This window comes from Tursiops truncatus, chromosome 10, assembly GCF_011762595.2.
Source record: "Tursiops truncatus isolate mTurTru1 chromosome 10, mTurTru1.mat.Y, whole genome shotgun sequence".
NCBI lineage: Eukaryota > Metazoa > Chordata > Mammalia > Artiodactyla > Delphinidae > Tursiops > Tursiops truncatus.
Window position 1 is genome coordinate 78,402,872 of NC_047043.1, and position 18,266 is coordinate 78,421,137.

The following is an 18,266-nucleotide window of genomic DNA, read 5'->3' on the forward strand; positions in this document are numbered from 1 at the left end:
ATGTTTTAATGGACTCTAATACAACAGAAAATTCTATTTTTTAAGGCTCCAAAGGGCTGAGGGTATGAGCTGCTGTGAGCAATGAGAGGCAAGGAGACTTACTTAAGTAACCCTAGGCCTTCTCCCATCTACTACTCTCACTGCTTCCTTGTAGCTTGGAGCTTTGGTGGGTTCTGCTATGCCCTGGATCTGGGACAAGTGGCATTGGGGTGCTAAAGCCACCAGGAGAGTTTGAGAAAGAGGCAGCATTCAGGATGATTCAGGCCGGGGTCACTTACTGTGCACATTGTCTAAGATCTCTCCCTCGTATTTCTTAATGACTAGCTGTCAGCTATGTCCTTAGCATCCCTTCTGCGGGAAAGGGACAGAGGACCATGGAACAGAAACCTGTCACTGTTGCTACCTTTCAGCTTGCTGCATTTGCTGAGGACACTTCCTTGCCCATCACTTGGTGTCCCCTATGTGAAAACTTTATGTGAGAGCTCTTTTTTTTTTTAAAGTGTTAATTTATTTGGCTGCATCGGGTCTTAGTCGTGGCATACAGGCTCTTCATTGCGGCACGCGGGCTTCTCTCTAGTTGTAGCGTGCGGGTTCTTTCTTCTCTAGTTGTGGCGCACAGGCTCCAGAGTGCATAGGCTCTGTAGTTTGGAGCACACGGCTCTCTAGTTGAGGCGCACGAGCTCAGTAGATGTGGCTCGCGGGCCCAGCCGCCCCGCGGCATGTGGGATCTGAGTTCCCCAACCAGGGATCAAACCTGGGTCCCCCGCACTGGTAGGTGGGTTCTTTACCACTGGACCACCAGGGAAGTCCCTGTGAGAACTTTTTGAGGAACTCGGAAAACACTGTGTCCTTAGTGAACACGTTATGCTTTTTTTTTTTGATCTGAAAATAAAAGCTAAGTAAATAATGTGGTTACCTATGCTGCGTAGGCTGCTGGGGAACTTGGAAGAATTCCATAGCTCTATCACAGTATCTAATTCAATTTTTTTATAGCTTTTTATGTCTTTGGATGACTACTTCACTTAAGTTATTATCATTAAGAGCTGAATGAGTTTTATTATGTGAGTACTTGTTTTATGTTATATTTCTGCTTTGTTACCTTTTGAAAGTATATGCTCATCATACTTTAGGCCTCATGAGGAGGGTCTGTACAGATCTGCCTATTTATCTTTCCCCAGTTGTATGAGGACATGAATGTTTTCTGTTTTAGTTCCTGTTGTATACTAGCGCTGCAGGAGATACCCAATAAATATCTGTTGATGGAACAAATGCATAAAAAATTTTAGTGATTCGTGACAATAAATCCTTTTTTTGAAAGGAGCAATCAATAAATCATTTATAAGCTCCAAGAAGAAGGGCACCATCTTATTTATTATGTCATTTCCAATGGCTCACACCAAACCTGACACTTAGTAGTTTTTCAACACCAACTTGCTGAATGGAAGGATGAATGGATGAGTGGATAAAAGAGAAATGCACGGATAGATGAATGGATATATGGTGGACGGGTAAATGGACAAATGGACAGAGGAAAGAAGGGAGCAAGGGAAGCAATAGTTGGGAAATGAATTAGTGAAAAAACCTGGGTGAACACTGACCTAGAATTCAGGGTTTGGTGTGGTATTTAGAGTTTACAATGCTCACACGCAAAATCCTTGTGTGTGATCTCGACCAAGAGTCTCCGTTAAACCAGTTTCCAGTCAGGATGATTAAAGTGGACCACCGAGCCATTTTCCCAGTGAGGCCAAAACCTGACAGCAAATACGTCTTATTTTTGTCTCTGCCATTTGGCAGAAAAATCCCTGATGCTATGGATGTCCAGGTATTAAATTAGTTAAATTTTATTAAGACACTGCCGTTGTCCCCCTTGAGTATTTAAACCATAAATTTAACATGTACACTAAATCTAGCAGGTGAAATGGCTGCTTGAGAGTAAGTTATAGAGGCTATTCAGGAGGAGAAACGAGATCAAAAAGAGAAGTCCTGTTCTAATAAAAACCCAACTACTTAATTATTCAAAACCTTTATAGGAAAAAAAAAAGATATGAGGGCAAAGGAAGCTGTCAGTCACGTGAGCAAGCCAACAATTGCAGAAGTCTCTAAGAATAAAGAACAGACATGGTCCTGGGTTCAAACGGTATATCTCAGAGCTAATGGTAACTCTCAGCGTATCACAACCCAGGCACAATCGGTGTGCGTTTCATTCCGTAGCCCACCTGGCCCTGCCTGTCATCACAGGAATGACTTTCCGGAACCACGTCATCCAGCTTCCCCATGGATTCCCTCCGACCCTACCAGAACAATCCCATCATCAACTGTCTCTCTAGCAGGACCTCATCAAATTTCAAACTGGGAAAGGGAAACAGCTTTCAACCCACCTGTGCAGAACTCCCACTGATCACAGATGTTCGCAAGGGTCCACTGGCAACAGCAGACCTCGGCTGATATCCCCCTACTTTTGTACAGCAGCTGCCAGAGTGTGCCAGCAGTGCTGTGAAAGCCATCATCCCTGTCCTGGCAGAGAAACCAGCGAAGGACAAGCCCCAAGCTGGGGGATGGTTCTTTTCTAACCCAGCAACACACCAGTCTCTTAGCTTGTGGTAATTAAGAGCCAGCAGATTGTGGGCAACGCAATTAAGAGAGCTTTTTTTCCTAGGAATGCAGCCTGAGTAATTGGTTTGCTGCTTGTTCATGACATGACTTCCTCCAGAATAAACAGTCATGGGGAATTCTCTTAACTGACTTGGTGAATGCAAGCTCTGTACCTGTTTGATACCCTTTGAGTTCAATGGGGAATTCCAACACACTTTGGGGGAGAAGAGATGCAAATGACTCTACAAAAATCTTTTTGCACAGCAAGTTGAAATGGGATGCAAAATGAAACAGAACACCTTGCTACCCGATGTCATGCTGTGTGTGCCAAACTGTCCCCCCCCTCAGTATATGCTTCTGGTCAAGACTCCTTGCCATGTGGAAGGTGTAAAATAAGTCCATGCCTCAGGTAGCATGCTTGGGGCTGCAGGAGAGAAAAGGATGACTGTTGCTAATTCAAGCTCATGTGACACATCTCTCAGATGTGCTTCTATTTTTCTGAAGGCTGAATAGGTTTCTGACTGTGATCCTAGGAGGGGGAGACACACACACACACAGACACACACACAGACACACACAGACACACAGACAGACACACACACACAGGCTTTGGCATCTCTGTGGTTCCAATGTAGACACCTACCAGCACTTCTCAGCCTGGACATTAACACAAAATGACAAGGGAAGCAGTCCCGAAGTCACGTGTTCCCATCACCATGGCACCATGCCACGGCAATCAATTACTGCAGGTTTTTCTCTTTGGAGAACTTAGGAGTAGGGTTTACAAATGCAGGAAGCTCCCTCTCTCATCTCCTGAATAAACTTCTGCCTCTTGCTGCCAGGCTTCGAGACAGGTGGAAAGAATTCAGCTGCAGCACTGTAAGCGGCAAAGTTTTAAAGTTCTCCGTTCCCGGATGGCAGAGGTTGTCAATTCCTCCTCCCCCCAATACTCTAAGCCACAAGGAAGTACACCCCTCTTTATCTTACTGTTAATGATTTTGTATGCTTCTTTCACCACATCAATTTCACAGGCATCAGAGTTCCAGATTTTGAGGATTTAAGTAGCATTTTAATTTGTTGTCAGTGCTCAGGGAGCAAAGGCTCACCACCACCAAGCGAAACGCTAGAGCCTCAAAGCTATTAGCGAACGTGTCGACTAGGTAATGCATCTTCAGGGAAACCAGATTAGAAAGGACAGCATAACATTGATTTTTTTTTTTAAAGACTCCTATACCTGCAGCACAATACCACTAAAGCTGGCAAAACAACAAAGGATATTTCCACAACAAGGAAATGTCTTATTCTCAGGGCTGGGGCATTTTCCATGTGAGCATGGGCATATATACAGGACTGAGCAATTCTACCATAAACCTACAGGCTTTAAAATCCTTAAATAATTCATCACCCAGTGCAAAAGAAAGCTGAGGGAGGGAATCTACCCATGCGAATGGCTTGAAACACCAGCTGAGAGCAATGCTACTCAGGAAGCAGGTAGAGTTTTTTGGTTTTTCCTTCCCTCAAAAGAAACAGTAGCGTTTGTATCAAATTAAAACATCTAAGAAACTCATCCACTGGGATGAGAGTTGTGATGCATTTATACAGAGAAGATTCCAAACATGCATTCTTTATCCAGGCTCCCGCAGCCTGCCTGCAAATCACTAGACAGTTAAAGACAAACCCCAATACCTTCTATACCAAACGGATCCCCAGAACTTAATAAAACGAGCCCTGGTTTTTTGTCTCCTCCACCCACTGTAAAACACATTTAAGTCCAGCCAGATAGCGTCCCCTCCCACCACCAGCCCCCCCACCCCACCCCAAAACGAGCACCAAGTAACTGACAAGTCCTTACCGACTTTGGGCTCTTCTTGGGAACTGGCAGCCCTGGAAAAAACGCAACAAGGAGGGAAGCGGGGAAGAAATCATTAGCATATAAATGTTACCTTCTCCTTAAAGAACAATCCCCAGGTGTTTCATGGCAACCTAGCCATCTGCAGAGTTATGTCAGATTTCTCCCCAGCATCGGAGTTACCAGGCTGTTCATATCGAATCAAAGCAGAGGGAGGAGGAGAGGGAGAGGCAGGAGATCTATCTGCATTAGCTATGCTGACTGGTACTGCAGCAGCCTGGAGGCTGGGAAAAGAAATTCACAGACCTCAGCGGCCTGGGAAATTGAACACTTGGACAGAATCTCAAATGCTCTTCTGGATTAAGAGCGACTTAATTTACAGTTAAGTCCAGGATATTTCCTTTCCTGTCCACTTGTCAACTGAAGTGGTCCAATCAGGACAGAGGAAGGGGGTGTATATTTAGTTTCAGAGGAGCAAATGGTTAAAATTAAATTTTTTTTTGTCTTTCTTTTTTTTCTTCCTTTTTTTTTTTTTCCTCTGCCTTTTAGGAGAGGAAATGCCTTCTTTACTTGAATGAGCTGAACACCAAAACAAAAACGGATGCTCTTTTGCCAGAACAGGACACAAATCCAAGCTGGTTTAGGACACCCTCTGGATCGTCAGCACACCCCTTCACACATCATTCATCCGAGCAAACTCCTATTCCGTTTGCTGGGACTAGCCCCTCAAAAGCAGGCTGCTGGGGAATGAAAAGAGAAATTTCATGGAGCTGAGAGAAAAAGATAATAATGCAGAAAGAGAAAGGCAGAGGAGAAAAAGGGGCTCACAGAACCTTGCTGGCTCTTCCAAAACCCTGTCTTTAGTGGCAGGGTGAGAGCTGAAAGGGGCCGCTGATCTCACTTCTGGGAAAGTCAGAAGCCATTAGGGGCAGACTTATAGAAAATCTGTCACCAAGGGAGTGTGGCAAAGGAGGGCTGGAAAGGAAAATAAAAACATTTATCAGTGTTTTGAAAGTAATCATTTCTGCAAGCAGTTCTCTCATTTTGTTTTTTAATTTTTGGTTTGAGCCAAGGTTAGAATACAAAATGCAGATTCCACCCACGTTAGGCACAATGCAGGACCTGACGTATTGGGATCTGATGATTTTGCACCGGAAAGGTCAACCTTTTTTAGAACATGATCCCTAGGCAGTGTAACGATTTCAACTCTCCTGGAAGTGACTTGTCAAACGAGGAGCCGTGCTAAGTTCAGCGCAAGTAACAGGAGGCCGCGGGAGTGGGTGAGTAGTAGGAAGCCACCCAGAGGAGCGCTGCTAATGGGCGCCCTGCACGAGAGGCGTGACAGGGACTGCTCATCCCCACAGGCAGTGGAGGCACTCTTCTGGCACGGCTCGTCACATCACCAAAAGGAGGTCACCACGGCCTGGCACAGGGGCTCTGGGACTTCAGAATGCACATGGAGGACGTGGTAGCTTCTTCTCAATGCAGGATCCCAGGACCCACCCTCAGGGGCCAAGGAATCTGCAGTATGAGCAAACATCCCAGAAGATTCTGACAAAGAAGGTTGGAGGACCCCATTTAAGGAAACCATAATACAGTAGAATGAGGATTATTACTCTTTCAAGTGCGGCAAACTCGGATAGGCTACCTTCAGCGAGTTGCTTTAAAGTCCTCTGCGCCTCAGTTTTTCAATTTATGAAGTGGAGAGAATAAGACTCATTGTACTCGTTGTGATAATTAAATAGGCAAAATGTTTAAAAGCCTCATACTTGGCACAGGGCAGGCCCTCAAGTGTCAACCCCTTTTATTTTCCTTTGCTAATTTACACCATTCGGGGAAAAAAAAAAGTGGTTACGGTTATCTTACTCTAATTAGGAAAACTCATTTGCCTAGCATGCTAAAATGCAAAAAATACGTAGGGGAAATATTTTGCCTATGGATGAGAATAACTGTCTTGAGCAATTTAGATGTCATTTTTCTTAAAAATAATTATTACGTGCCTTAATTTGTTCATTAATGTGATTCCCTTAAGGAAATCTATCAAGTTATATTAGTTTGGGTCACTGGGTACACTTCGAAATGGTCAAATATCACATCCTTAAATACAGATTTTTCCCTAATTCAGACTGACGTTCTTAGCTCACTGGAATAAGCAGCACTTCACTGGAGTGAGCTTTTACTAGACTTGATGTCACCCAAGATCCCAATGACCCTCTACAGAACTTTGTAAAGAATCTCCAACTAGTTAGGAGAAGTCAGGGAAAATGACCTCGATCCACACTCTGCTCATCATTTCTAAAACTCTGACCATCTTAAATTCTCAACCCGTTAAGATTTTCATGTATAAAATAAACAGCACCGTGGATTCTCTATCAGAGAGAAGCATTCGCACACACATCCAACGGTTATGCAGGTACAAGGATGCTCAGTGCAGCACGGCTGGTATAAAGGGAACCTGGAAATGACTGGAAGTTCTAGATAAACTCAGGGACACCCAACCTATGAAGCCGTCCGCAGAGGTTAAAAGGTACGAGCTAACTCTATGGGTAACAGCATGGATGGTCTCCAAACTATAACGTTGAATGAGAACAGCATGAGGTAGAAGGGCAGCCATAGAAGACAGGTGTTAAACATATTCAGACACACACCCTCTCCTTGACTGTCACACATGAAAACTGGTAACTGAAGTACTGTATTTCCGGTGGGGAAACAAGGGGCAGGGACTGGATGGACTAATTTAAGCAGACTTCAGCCTTAATCTAGAATTCTTTTCAACAACACCAAATTCACATCTTGCTGAGGCAATAAAATATTAATTTAAAAGTAAACGTTAATTAATTCAGAGCTATTCAGATAGACTGAAAATAGCCGGGAAGACCTGATGGGAAGCACTAAAAGACATCACCGGAAGAATTCCCCAAGACCGAGAGGTCCTGGTATGTGGCCCTTGTCTAGCTGGAGGTGACTGCGGCCGTCCCACACTGGATGGGTGACAGAAAGCGATGGGTGACAGCACGATCCCACACTTGATGGCGCGTCAGTGGGTTTCCTTAGGGCAAAGGCACACTTTGTGCTCCCAGTGGAAGCGGGAAGCTTACTTGTAGGAATCGTGTCACATATTACATACGAGGCATATGGACAGAAACAGCACCTGTCCTAAGAGGCTCGTCTGCTCCCTTCGGGGAGAGGAAGGGGAATTTTGAGAAGAGGCAGCAGGAAGAATCCACGGACAGCACCATCTGCTCTTAGAGCCTGGGAGGTGGCAAATGCTACTTCAAAGGGATCCCAGAAAATTTCACGGGAAAGTGTACCTTCAAAGTGGGAGTCTAAGTGTGATCTACAGAAGTGAGAAAAGCTTGGGACCTGAATTTCTCAAGTTCCCAATGAAAAAGGTGTCCCTTTGGAGAAAACAAATGGCAAATTCTTTGCTAGTGACTGAGATCTGACCAATCAACATGAGGAGGAGGAAGAATCTCTTTCCCTTAAATATCAAGGCCATAAACTACACTACTGAACATGTTCTCATATAACTAAATGGCAAATGTTATTCTTGGTGGAATTTTAAAAAGGTTGTACACAAAAGTTTATATGAAAAAAGTAAAAAATGTAACAGAATACATAAGCATTTGGAAACAAAGAACAGAAGGTTATACACTTAAACTGTATGTTCTTGGGCTCATGAGATCATGAATGGCTTTATTACCTATTTTAGAATCTTCTACAACAAGAAAAGCTTTATTTACTTATGAACATATACATACCCACAGATACCACAATAAACAAAAGTCTATACTGCCTCTGTACGACAAATGCAGCAAATTTCAGAACATTTTATCGCATTTTTCAATCTCTAGAGCCATCACCGACCTCTACATCCTCCAAGACTTGCTTACTTTTTCCCAAAATGAATATACACATAATGAGTTTCTTTAAGCATCCTACTGAAATTAAGACTTCTGTTTGTCCTAGTGACTAAATGGAAACAGGGAAGACATCGGAGAGCTCAGCTGAGCTATCAGGAAGCCAAAAAGAAGCCAATCACTGCCATTTTGGCACCGAGATGAACAAACCTGAGATGCTGGGAGAGAGACTGGACTTCCCTGGACCTCATTTCCTCTAGGTTTAAAGGAAGTGAGAATGTCAACCAACCTCACTATCTGAAAGAAGCAAGAAAAATCGTGCAAAGGGCTTGGAAAGGGTGAATGCTAAAGTCATTGTCAAATGCAAAGTGGATCTTCAAATAAGAAAACTGTACTGTGTCATCAATTTACTTTGACTTCATTGTGATATTCATCCCCTTTGTACTTGGTTTCTAGATTTGAGCATTTTAATGGAAACATTTGGTTTCCTCCTCAGCATTCTGACAAACACTATGTCACTAATCCACATGTCATCAAACACATGGGATTCTTTAGAGGGTTGCGTAGCAAAAGGCTGCATTAACAACTGTCCTGGTGCTGAATACGGTAATGCCATGTGTAAGAAGCAAGGAACTTATATATATTTAGAAAGAGAGAGAGTTAGTTCATGGAGCCCACGGAAAGCCACAGAAAGAAGACTGAGAACTTGGCCAGGGGCTACTCTTAGATTCCAAAGAGGCTAAGACTACTTCTGAGCACATTTTCATTTCAGACCCCACTAACCTTCTCTCTTATTCTGAAACCTATCAACACGTAATCCTACATGTAGGACTCAAAGATTACAGCTGACTTTAACTCACTAAACTTATCATTAGGAGTTTGTATTAAGAGAACAAGCAGAGAGTCTCACAGTGATTTACATAAAATAGATGTTCAACACAGTGTTATTTAAAGAAGATAGAAAATGGAAACAATCTGAATTTCCAAGAACAAAGGAATGAGCAAACATATTGTTATATCAACAAGATGAAAATTTATGAATTCATTAAAAATGAATGGATTGTAAAAGTGAAGACTGCTTAGTGACGTGGGAAAATGCTAATGACATAAGATATGAAAAGCAGATTTAAAACTGCCAGAGGATATAAATTCATTGTTAAAAAATAGATATATGTATATATCACACATATATCATACACTCAAAGACTAGAGGAAGATGTATTAAAATGTTGCTTCAGAATTCTAGCATGAATAGATCATTCATATTCTTATTACTGGTATTTTCCAAGACTTTAATACAACAGAGCTGTAATCATAAACAGCTAATTGTTACTGAATGTTGCAGCCATACTGTGTGTGCTTGGATAATGGGATATACCTGTCAGCTTTAGTGCAGTGCTAGATTAAAACATAACTGGAGGGCTTCCCTGGTGGCACAGTGGTTGAGAGTCCGCCTGCCGATGCAGGGGTCACGGGTTCGTGCCCCGGTCCGGGAAGATCCCACATGCCGCGGAGCGGCTGGGCCCATGAGCCATGGCCACTGAGCCTGCGCATCCAGAGCCTGTGCTCCGCAACGGGAGAGGCCACAACAGTGAGAGGCCTGCGTACGGCAAAAAAAAAAAAAAAAAAAAAACTGGAATTTTTTTCTAGCTCTCTCTTGGCTCAGTGACTGCCATTTCTACTCAAGTGTCTGTGCTACTTACTAAATTATTGGGCCATGGCCTTGATTGAAAATGGGATAAAAAGCTGTTAGAGCCTCTCTGAAGCAAAGCTTCACAGAAGCACACAATTTTGCATACAAATTCAAGGAGCCTCTGAAACCTTGACCAGGGACCCTGAGAAACCCATTCTACTGGGGTCTACGATCCTCAGGGTAAATCATCTCCTCCAAGCACATGGCTATGGTGTTAGAATTCCTAGGGTGAGGTTCACTTTAGCTGAGTTTGTACCTCTAAGAAGAACAGTGGATGTAAAATACTTCATCTGCAAATACAGGGGACAATGTGAAGGATCAAGCAGAAAGGGAAAAGTTCCATTGCTTGCTTCTCCTTCTTCTTTCTTGGGAAGATCTAAAGGGCACAGCTAAATAAAATTTGAGGAGAGATACTGCATTAAAGAACACACCAGAACGCTAATATTTACCAGCAAAAATGCTGCTGCATGAAAAAATTATGAACCTAGTAGGTAATGATGATGGATCAAAATACTAAGAGATCAGCGAGGTACAGAAGGGAAGGGGTGCAGGAAAAACAGAGTGAGAAAACCTGTGATTTTCCTGGCAATGCAGAATTGATGATTATTTGACTGCAAACCAGTGGCTCTAAACAATTAACATTAATGGTCAGTAACCTTTCTAAAAAAAGCCATCTGCACCATTCTCTGCCAATTAGTATTTTGTTTGTTTTGTTTAATACATAATACATAAACCATGAAATAAATTTAAATTGCCCTTGCCTTACTGGTGAAATGCTAATAAGGACAGCTCAGAAAACTGAAAAAGGTAGGTACAGTCAGCCCTAATTTTCTCCACTGAGGGCAGGAAGGAAACTGGGGGAAATGCATTCACGCATTTAGGCAAACTGGGCTAAGGGCCTACTATGTGCCAAGAGCTGGCATGAGACAAAGCACTGAACTAAACCTTTAGTTCCTGAAAACAGGAACTAAACCTCCTGTTTTCACAGTGCTCACATTCTGTGGGGAAACAGAGAAGAAACAACTTCGCAAATAATTTCAGAGTGGGGCTTCCCTGGTGGCGCAGTGGTTGAGAGTCTGCCTGCCGATGCAGGGGACACGGGTTCGTGCCCCGGTCCGGGAAGGTCCCACATGCCGCGGAGCGGCTGGGCCCGTGAGCCATGGCCGCTGAGCCTGCGCGTCCGGAGCCTGTGCTCCGCAACGGGAGAGGCCACAGCAGTGAGAGGCCCACACACCGCAAAAAAAAAAAAATTTCAGAGTGATAACTTCGGTGATGAAAATGAAGCAGGATAATGGAACAGTAGCCTGGGATGCATGGCTAGTTTATACTCGGTGGCCAAGCATGTCTTGCTTGAAGACAGAGTATTTGAGCTAAGACTTGAATCATGAGAAGGGACCATCCATGTACCTATTCATCCATGCAAGACTGATTGAGCTCTGCCATATGCCTAGTGAAGCGTGACTCAAGAGATAAAGGTAAGTCAGACATGGCCCTGACCTGGACGACTTCACAGTCTGTCTTAAAAGAGAAAGAAGCAAAGCAACACTTATAATGCAGTGTGGCCAGTGCTAAGTGCTGTGATAAGAGGGAGCACCACTGCTCTTGGGAGCATGAGAAACGAACGCTAATGCATTGTGAAGCAGGGGGCAGAGAGGACAATGGACACTGAAGGAGGGCCAGCATTTAAACACGGGGTCAAGGGCTTGGGAGCAACATGCAATAATTGATGCTAGATTGAATAATGATGATGACCTATTTTTTAAGGGTTTTTTTCCTCCCCCTAAACTAATTAGTGTGCCAGCATAAACTCAAGGCCAAGTTTAAAACCAGAGTACATTTCCACTGAAGGACCTTACAAACACAATATATCACAAAACTGAATCCATAAAACCAAATAAAAAATGGTTCTAATTTAGACGTTTCATTTTTTTTCTCCTTCCTCTAGCCAAATACCATCATCAACCCTGCAGCATAATTTTTTAATGCAAATATGATACCAATTGCCAAGAATGAGAGCATCAGACTCAATGTCTCCAAAAAGATGAAGACGTTCTTTCCTTTGGGGGACCTCATAACGGTCATTATGAAATATTACGGCCATCATATTTTAAAAAGACAGTTGGACTTCCGACGTATGGACTAAGTAGCTCCCAATGCTGTGTCAGGTGGCATTTTGTTAAGAAGATTAAGAATATAGTTGTACAGCTTTACAGCTATGGAGAAGTCTGCTTCAATTACACAGTACATATAGCCTAATAAATATGTCCTGAAGAGAAATAAATGGCTTGCAAGGCTGCTGATTGCTAATGGTTTACAAAGCCTTTCACCTCAAAGTCATAAGCCTTGAACTGTCACAGGTGAGGAGAGACAGGAGTCATTAATACTTTGGGCTGCTCCAAAACCTAGGTGAGATGGATGAATTGCCCTCATGCAATTCCTAAAAGACAAATGGTCACTTCAGAAAGGGTACCATTGAAATAACATGGATAGTCCCACTGTTGGCTTTTGAAATCCTGAAAAACACCTTGAAGGGTCACCAACTCAGCTTCTCCTCTCATTTGTTAAAAAATAAGTAAATAAAAACAGGGTCTTCACAGACGTAGAGAATGGACTTGAGCACACGGGGAGGGGGAAGGGTAAGCTGGGACGAAATGAGAGAGTAGCATTGACATATATACACTACCAAATGTAAAATCGATAGCTAGTGGGAAGCAGGCACATAGCACAGGGAGATCAGCGCGGTGCTTTGTGACCACCTAGAGGGGTGGGATAGGGAGGGTGGGAGGGAGACACAAGTGAGAGGGGATATGGGGATATATGTATACATATAGCTGATGCACTTTGTTATACAGCAGAAACTAACACAACATTGTAAAGCAATTATACTCCAGTAAAGATGTTAAATAAAAAAAAATAATTAAAAAAAAATTTAAAGGGGGTCTTCAAAAGCAAGGGCTGAGTGCAAAAATAACAAGAACTGAGAGCTTGCCTTTGACATACATTTATTCTTCATAACTGCTAAGTACTAATAGCATCCCTATTATTACACATGAGAAAATTGATACACTGGTGGTTAAATAACACGGCTAAGGCCACACAGTTAGGTGAACAGCTGCCTGAAGACTTGGTCTAATGCCAAGTTTGAGCTTTTAAACACTGAACTGTACAGTCTCATTCAAAGGTGTTTCATCTATTTTGGATCACAGCCCATTATGAAGGGATTAAAATGACAGTGTTGGTGCATACAAAGTGTATTCATAGCAAATTTTGCATATAGCTTCATGGAATATATGGCTATCAACCTATAGGTCAATGGATCGAGGTATCTTGGACCCATAACTGTGATGTGAATCTAGGAAGAGGGTTTCCTTTCTACAAGTAGCACGGAAGTCTATGCACAGTCAATCAAGTTCTTAAGATGTCTGTGATATCTTAAGATCCACAGACTTGCAGTACCAAGTCACAGTATGGAAACCATTGGCCATCTAAAGCTACACATGCTAAAATATAACAAGATGGGTCTCTAATTTGAAGGCAATGAAGCCAGTCTTTTAAGCTATTGTACATAACGAACAGGTTGGCTGGACACCAAGCCCTATGGAATACTTTCGAAAGCCTCTACTTTTTTCGAGCTTGAAAATGTGTTCTGACACTACCTGATAATAGGATTTTTTTTAAAAAATTGGTGATAGGGAAAAGATGGAGAGAGTCAGAAGGAGAGTGAGTTACGGCATCTTCTCTCCAGGAGGGAAAAGAAAAAGAACTATAAAAGTCAACTTAAAAAGTCCACTAAGGGCTTCACTGGTGGCACAGTAGTTAAGAATCCACCTGCCAATGCAGTAGACACGAGTTCGAGCCCTGGTCCGGGAAGGTCCTACATGCCGCAGAGCAACTAAGCCCGTGCTCCACAACTACTGAGCCTGCGTGCCGCAACTACTGAAGCCCAGGCACCCTACAAGAGAAACCGCCGCAATGAGAGGCCCGTGCACCCCAATGAAGAGTAGCCCCCGCTCGCCGCAACCAAAGAAAGCTCGTGTGCAGAAACAAAGACCCAACGCAGCCAAAAATAAATTGAAAAAGAAGTCCGCTAATTTGTCATGATGTTCTATGAGGCCAATCTTTGTTCTCCAGGGAATATTCCTACCAAGATCTACTTAAAAGAGTGGAATTAAGCCACTTTTTCAAATGGTTCCAGGAAAGCCCTCTACCTCTCTGTGGGTTGGAAATGTTTGTAATTTGGGTATTTGGGATAAGATCTTACCTTAGTCTATAAATGCTTCTACCTCTTAGGAAGACTCCCCAGCTGGCTCTCCTACCACCTGTATTTCAAATTTGAATTGCTTTTTGCGCAAATGCTTAAGGGTTGGCCCTGTTATACCCATTCTTTCTTATCGACAGTTCATCAAGGTCTCCCTGGGACAGGAGAGACAACTTGTCTCCAAGGCACTGCCTCCAAAGTGAAAAGTTTGACTTTTAGCTGCATAGGATGTATGGTGAGGATTATGAAACAATAGCTCAAAATAGCTCATTGAAAGAAAAAAACGATAAGGATTCCTTTCCTGGGGTGAAAAAACAGGATGCTGTGTGGGCCCTTATTTTAAGGTCACTGGCCCCAAAGGGAAACCTATCACTGTAATTGGTACCAAGACGTTTCTAGGTTAAAAAAAAAAAAAAAAAATACATGCCAGGATCCTTTTCTTCAGGATTTCTGCCTTTTAGGATGACTCTTATCGTGGATGCTTATTTTTAGCAATGTAAGTTAGGCACAGGACCAAGTAAGAGATCCAGGAGGGTATCCTGAGTTTTCTACTTACAGGACACCAAATCCCTAAAATCTGAAGCCCTTCTTGAGGCTTCTTTATTTTTCTTACCATGTTCATCTCCAAAATGTATCCTGAAATGTCTGTTCATCTCCACTACCACCGCCTTTTCTTGCCTAGGTGATGGCAAGCGCCAAATTCCTGGTCTCTCTGTTTTATTCTTTATCCCCTTTAATGCATTATCCACACAGAGACCAGAGACATCCTTCTACAGCAAAAATCAGATTATATGGACTCCTGACTACATATCCCTGTGGCTTCCCAACACAGTTTCAACAAAACACAAACTCTTTCTGTGTCCCACAAAGCCCTCCTCGCTCTGAGCCTGCCTGCCTCTTTAAATCCCAGCACACTTCCCCTTGATCATGCACCCCAGCCAGACTGGCACTCTCTCCACTTCCGGGCTCATTCCTTTCATTCCTCTGGGCATTTTCACTGGCTGTTCCCTCTGTCTGCAACACTGTGCCTGCAATCTACGTGGGAGCAGCTTATTCTCATCACTCAGGGCTCTCCTCAAATGTCACTTCTTCAGAGAAGCCATCCAGGGATCCAGGCCATCAGCAGATTGGAAACGACCTTTTCTGTCCCACTGTGTTCACACAGCCCAATTTGTTTTCATAGACCCTGTGGCTCTCTAAAATCAATACATTTGTTTACTTGTTTATCGTTTCTATTGTTTATTGTTATCATTTACTTATTTATTGTCTCCATTTCAGGGACCTTGTATCTTATGCTACGGGTAGCCTCCCCGCCCTTGAACGGTATGTGGTCCCCAGTTCAATAAATATCTTTGGAAGGAATGCATGACTGTTGCGAGCTTATGAAGTGAGTCTGTGTCTTGAGGGATGCAGGAAGCGTGGATGAGGTAAAGGGGAGGGCGGCTTGGCCTCTCTTCTGATCACCATCATCACTGCGGTGACTACTTAACAGCTCTTGATCCTTGGGCTGCTCCTTGATTTATTGGTGAGCTGCCAGGCTCGGCTCCACTCACCTCCACCTCCCTCTGCGTGGAGAGCAAGGTTCCGCTGTGCCACCTTGTGTTCTAAATTCCTTATCACAACGGATGGGAAGCGCTCAACTCTCAGACTTAACTGGAGGCTCACAAAGCAACCCCAAGCCCAACAGTGACTGGTCCCAGCACATGAGTGTGTTCTCAGGGGCTCTTGGAGAATCTACGCACATTTTCACTTAAGGACACCTTCAGGTCTTTCCTTAGAAAAGTAACTTTTATGACAACACTGAATTAAAAAGCTCCAAATGTCTCACCCTTCCCCACAAAAGGCAAACACACACTGATGAAAACTATTTCAGGTTCCTTTCTTCAGCCAAATCCATGAATCTCTCGAGCAGTTTTAACAGCCTTATTGGGTGTGACAATCACTTTTCTGTCACAATGTACTTCTGCCAAATAGGACGGCAATTTTCCTGTCTGCTCGGTAAGGGCGTCTATTATTCAGGCATTTCAATTAACTTCATTACCGAACTGCTTAATTGCGACGGAAGCCACCGCTGGCACCGAATCAAACTTGACTCCCATCTCTTAAATGCAGAAGATCATATTAGCTTTGGAAGGCAGGGGTCATGGTTAACAACCGCAAGGGGATCCGACTTGTGGGTCCAGAAGCACTGCATTATTCAAAGCGTCTGGCAGTCAGACCTAAAGGGCCATTTACTAAAGAGTCATGGTTTTCTAAAAGAGCAAAGGACATAGGATGAGCAGCCCCATTCATCTCCCATGGAGATATTAAATGTCTTCAAAATCCTCTCGCTGAAACAATATCTGCCCTGGTCTAAGCGATTACGTGAATTACAGAGGAAGAAAAGCTGTTGCCCTGACTTTGTGCGTTTCTAATGCTTGCTGCCCCATACAGCTGTGGGAAGCAGCAGAAGCTTATGCTTTGTTCAACTATCAGATTTCAGGATTCAGTGAGTCAATACTCATTCCTCCACTTGGATTTGCTTAAAGGCAGAATATGTGAATCAGTTTCCCTCCCATACACTCCAACACACACACTGTCCCACTCAGGATGAATATCAATTAGAAAGAACTTTTATCGGTCAAGTACATTTAAGAGGCAAGTGAAATTCAAGGACCTCAAGGCCATTTAATGAAATATTTTAGCTGGGAAAGAGATACACAGCCGGGCACTGCTGTGAAGAAGTGCACTGCATTGATGGCAGGGAAGAGTAAGTAACAGAAATTCACACTGGAAACAACATAGATGATCCCCCAGTAAGCATTTATAGTGCAGAAGATACTCAACATGTTTCTCATGGTAGAGATCAAAGCCAGAATCCTTTTGCTCCCTCTCCTGTTTGATTTTGGCAGGTGTTTTTTTTTTTTTTTAAAGGAAATGAGGCTCTAATCAGGTTTAGAACTTAATGCAAATACACTGGAAATGGATTTTTAAAAGCTGTCATAAAATTTTTGAGACTGCTTTTCGTATGGAAGAAATTAGCCATGGATATTTTGGGGTGCCCCATGCACAGTGAATGTGTACTGTTCACCCAATTTTTCTCTTGCTTTTGGATTGAACATTCTCTGGGTTACCCTAATAACTTATATGACAAAGAATTTCTGAAAGAGTCTAACCAAAAAATGTAGTATTTTGTAGGGGCAACACAGAGAAACGTGATGAAGCCATCCCTGGCCTTGAGCTCAAGCTGAGCTTCTCCCTAAATTAAGAGACCATGGAAGTACTTGGTAAGACAAAGGCAGAGGTTCCCATTGCCCTTCCCATGGTTTGGATTCTAGACCCCCACTCACACATTACTTCCAAGCATCCTTCCTCCTTTCCTCTTCTCTCCCTAACTTCCTGACAGCCTCCTTCCCTGCAGCAGTGATTCCTGCATTTTAGATTTCAGGGACCAGCAAATTTTCACTAAACAGATTTGAGCGACTGGTCACAAGGTGCCAATTCCTTATTCTGCAAACTAGGAACATTGAAAAGGGGGAGGTAAATAACAACCGACTACCATTCCATAAGTGAAAGGATAGTTCAGCAGAGGAAAAAAAAAAAAAAAAACAGGAAGGATATAATCTCTAAAAGAGAGTCTTACACCTTTGAAAAACTTCACTTCATGAATAACCTGCTACTCTATCCTGCTTTTTCTCATTTCACTGTTTACTGAAAATCACTGTCACCACAGACCAGAAGAAGGAACACCTCCAGCCACGTTTTTTCTTCAGGCGCCTCTTTTTTGCCTTCTCTTTTCTCTACCCCAGAAAACTACTCCTAAAGTACTGAAAATGGTAGGACCACCTGAGTATTTCTCATCCACCTCCTTTCTCCTAAGCCCCAACCAACCCTACAGAGCAGTCAACCCTCCATCAGGACGGGGCAGCAGTGTGGGTAAATGAGCCCTCATCTCATTCCATCCTCACTGCAGTACTGAGGAAGGTACAGGTCCATTTATATTTCAGATGATAATGCAGAGGCTTGGGGACATTG

The 18,266-nt window shown here is 43.2% G+C and overlaps 1 protein-coding gene across 19 annotated transcripts in view; it reads right to left on the reverse strand.

Moving 5' to 3' along the window:
• Positions 1 to 18,266, reverse strand: part of MAGI1 (membrane associated guanylate kinase, WW and PDZ domain containing 1) — a 615,965-nt gene that overhangs the window by 40,250 nt on the left and 557,449 nt on the right. For all 19 annotated transcript variants that reach the window (XM_073787522.1, XM_073811339.1, XM_073787519.1 and 16 more), the window contains one exon: positions 4,445 to 4,476. In XM_073787522.1, coding sequence (XP_073643623.1) covers positions 4,445 to 4,476 — 32 coding nt within the window. The remainder of the gene's footprint in view (positions 1 to 4,444; positions 4,477 to 18,266) is intronic.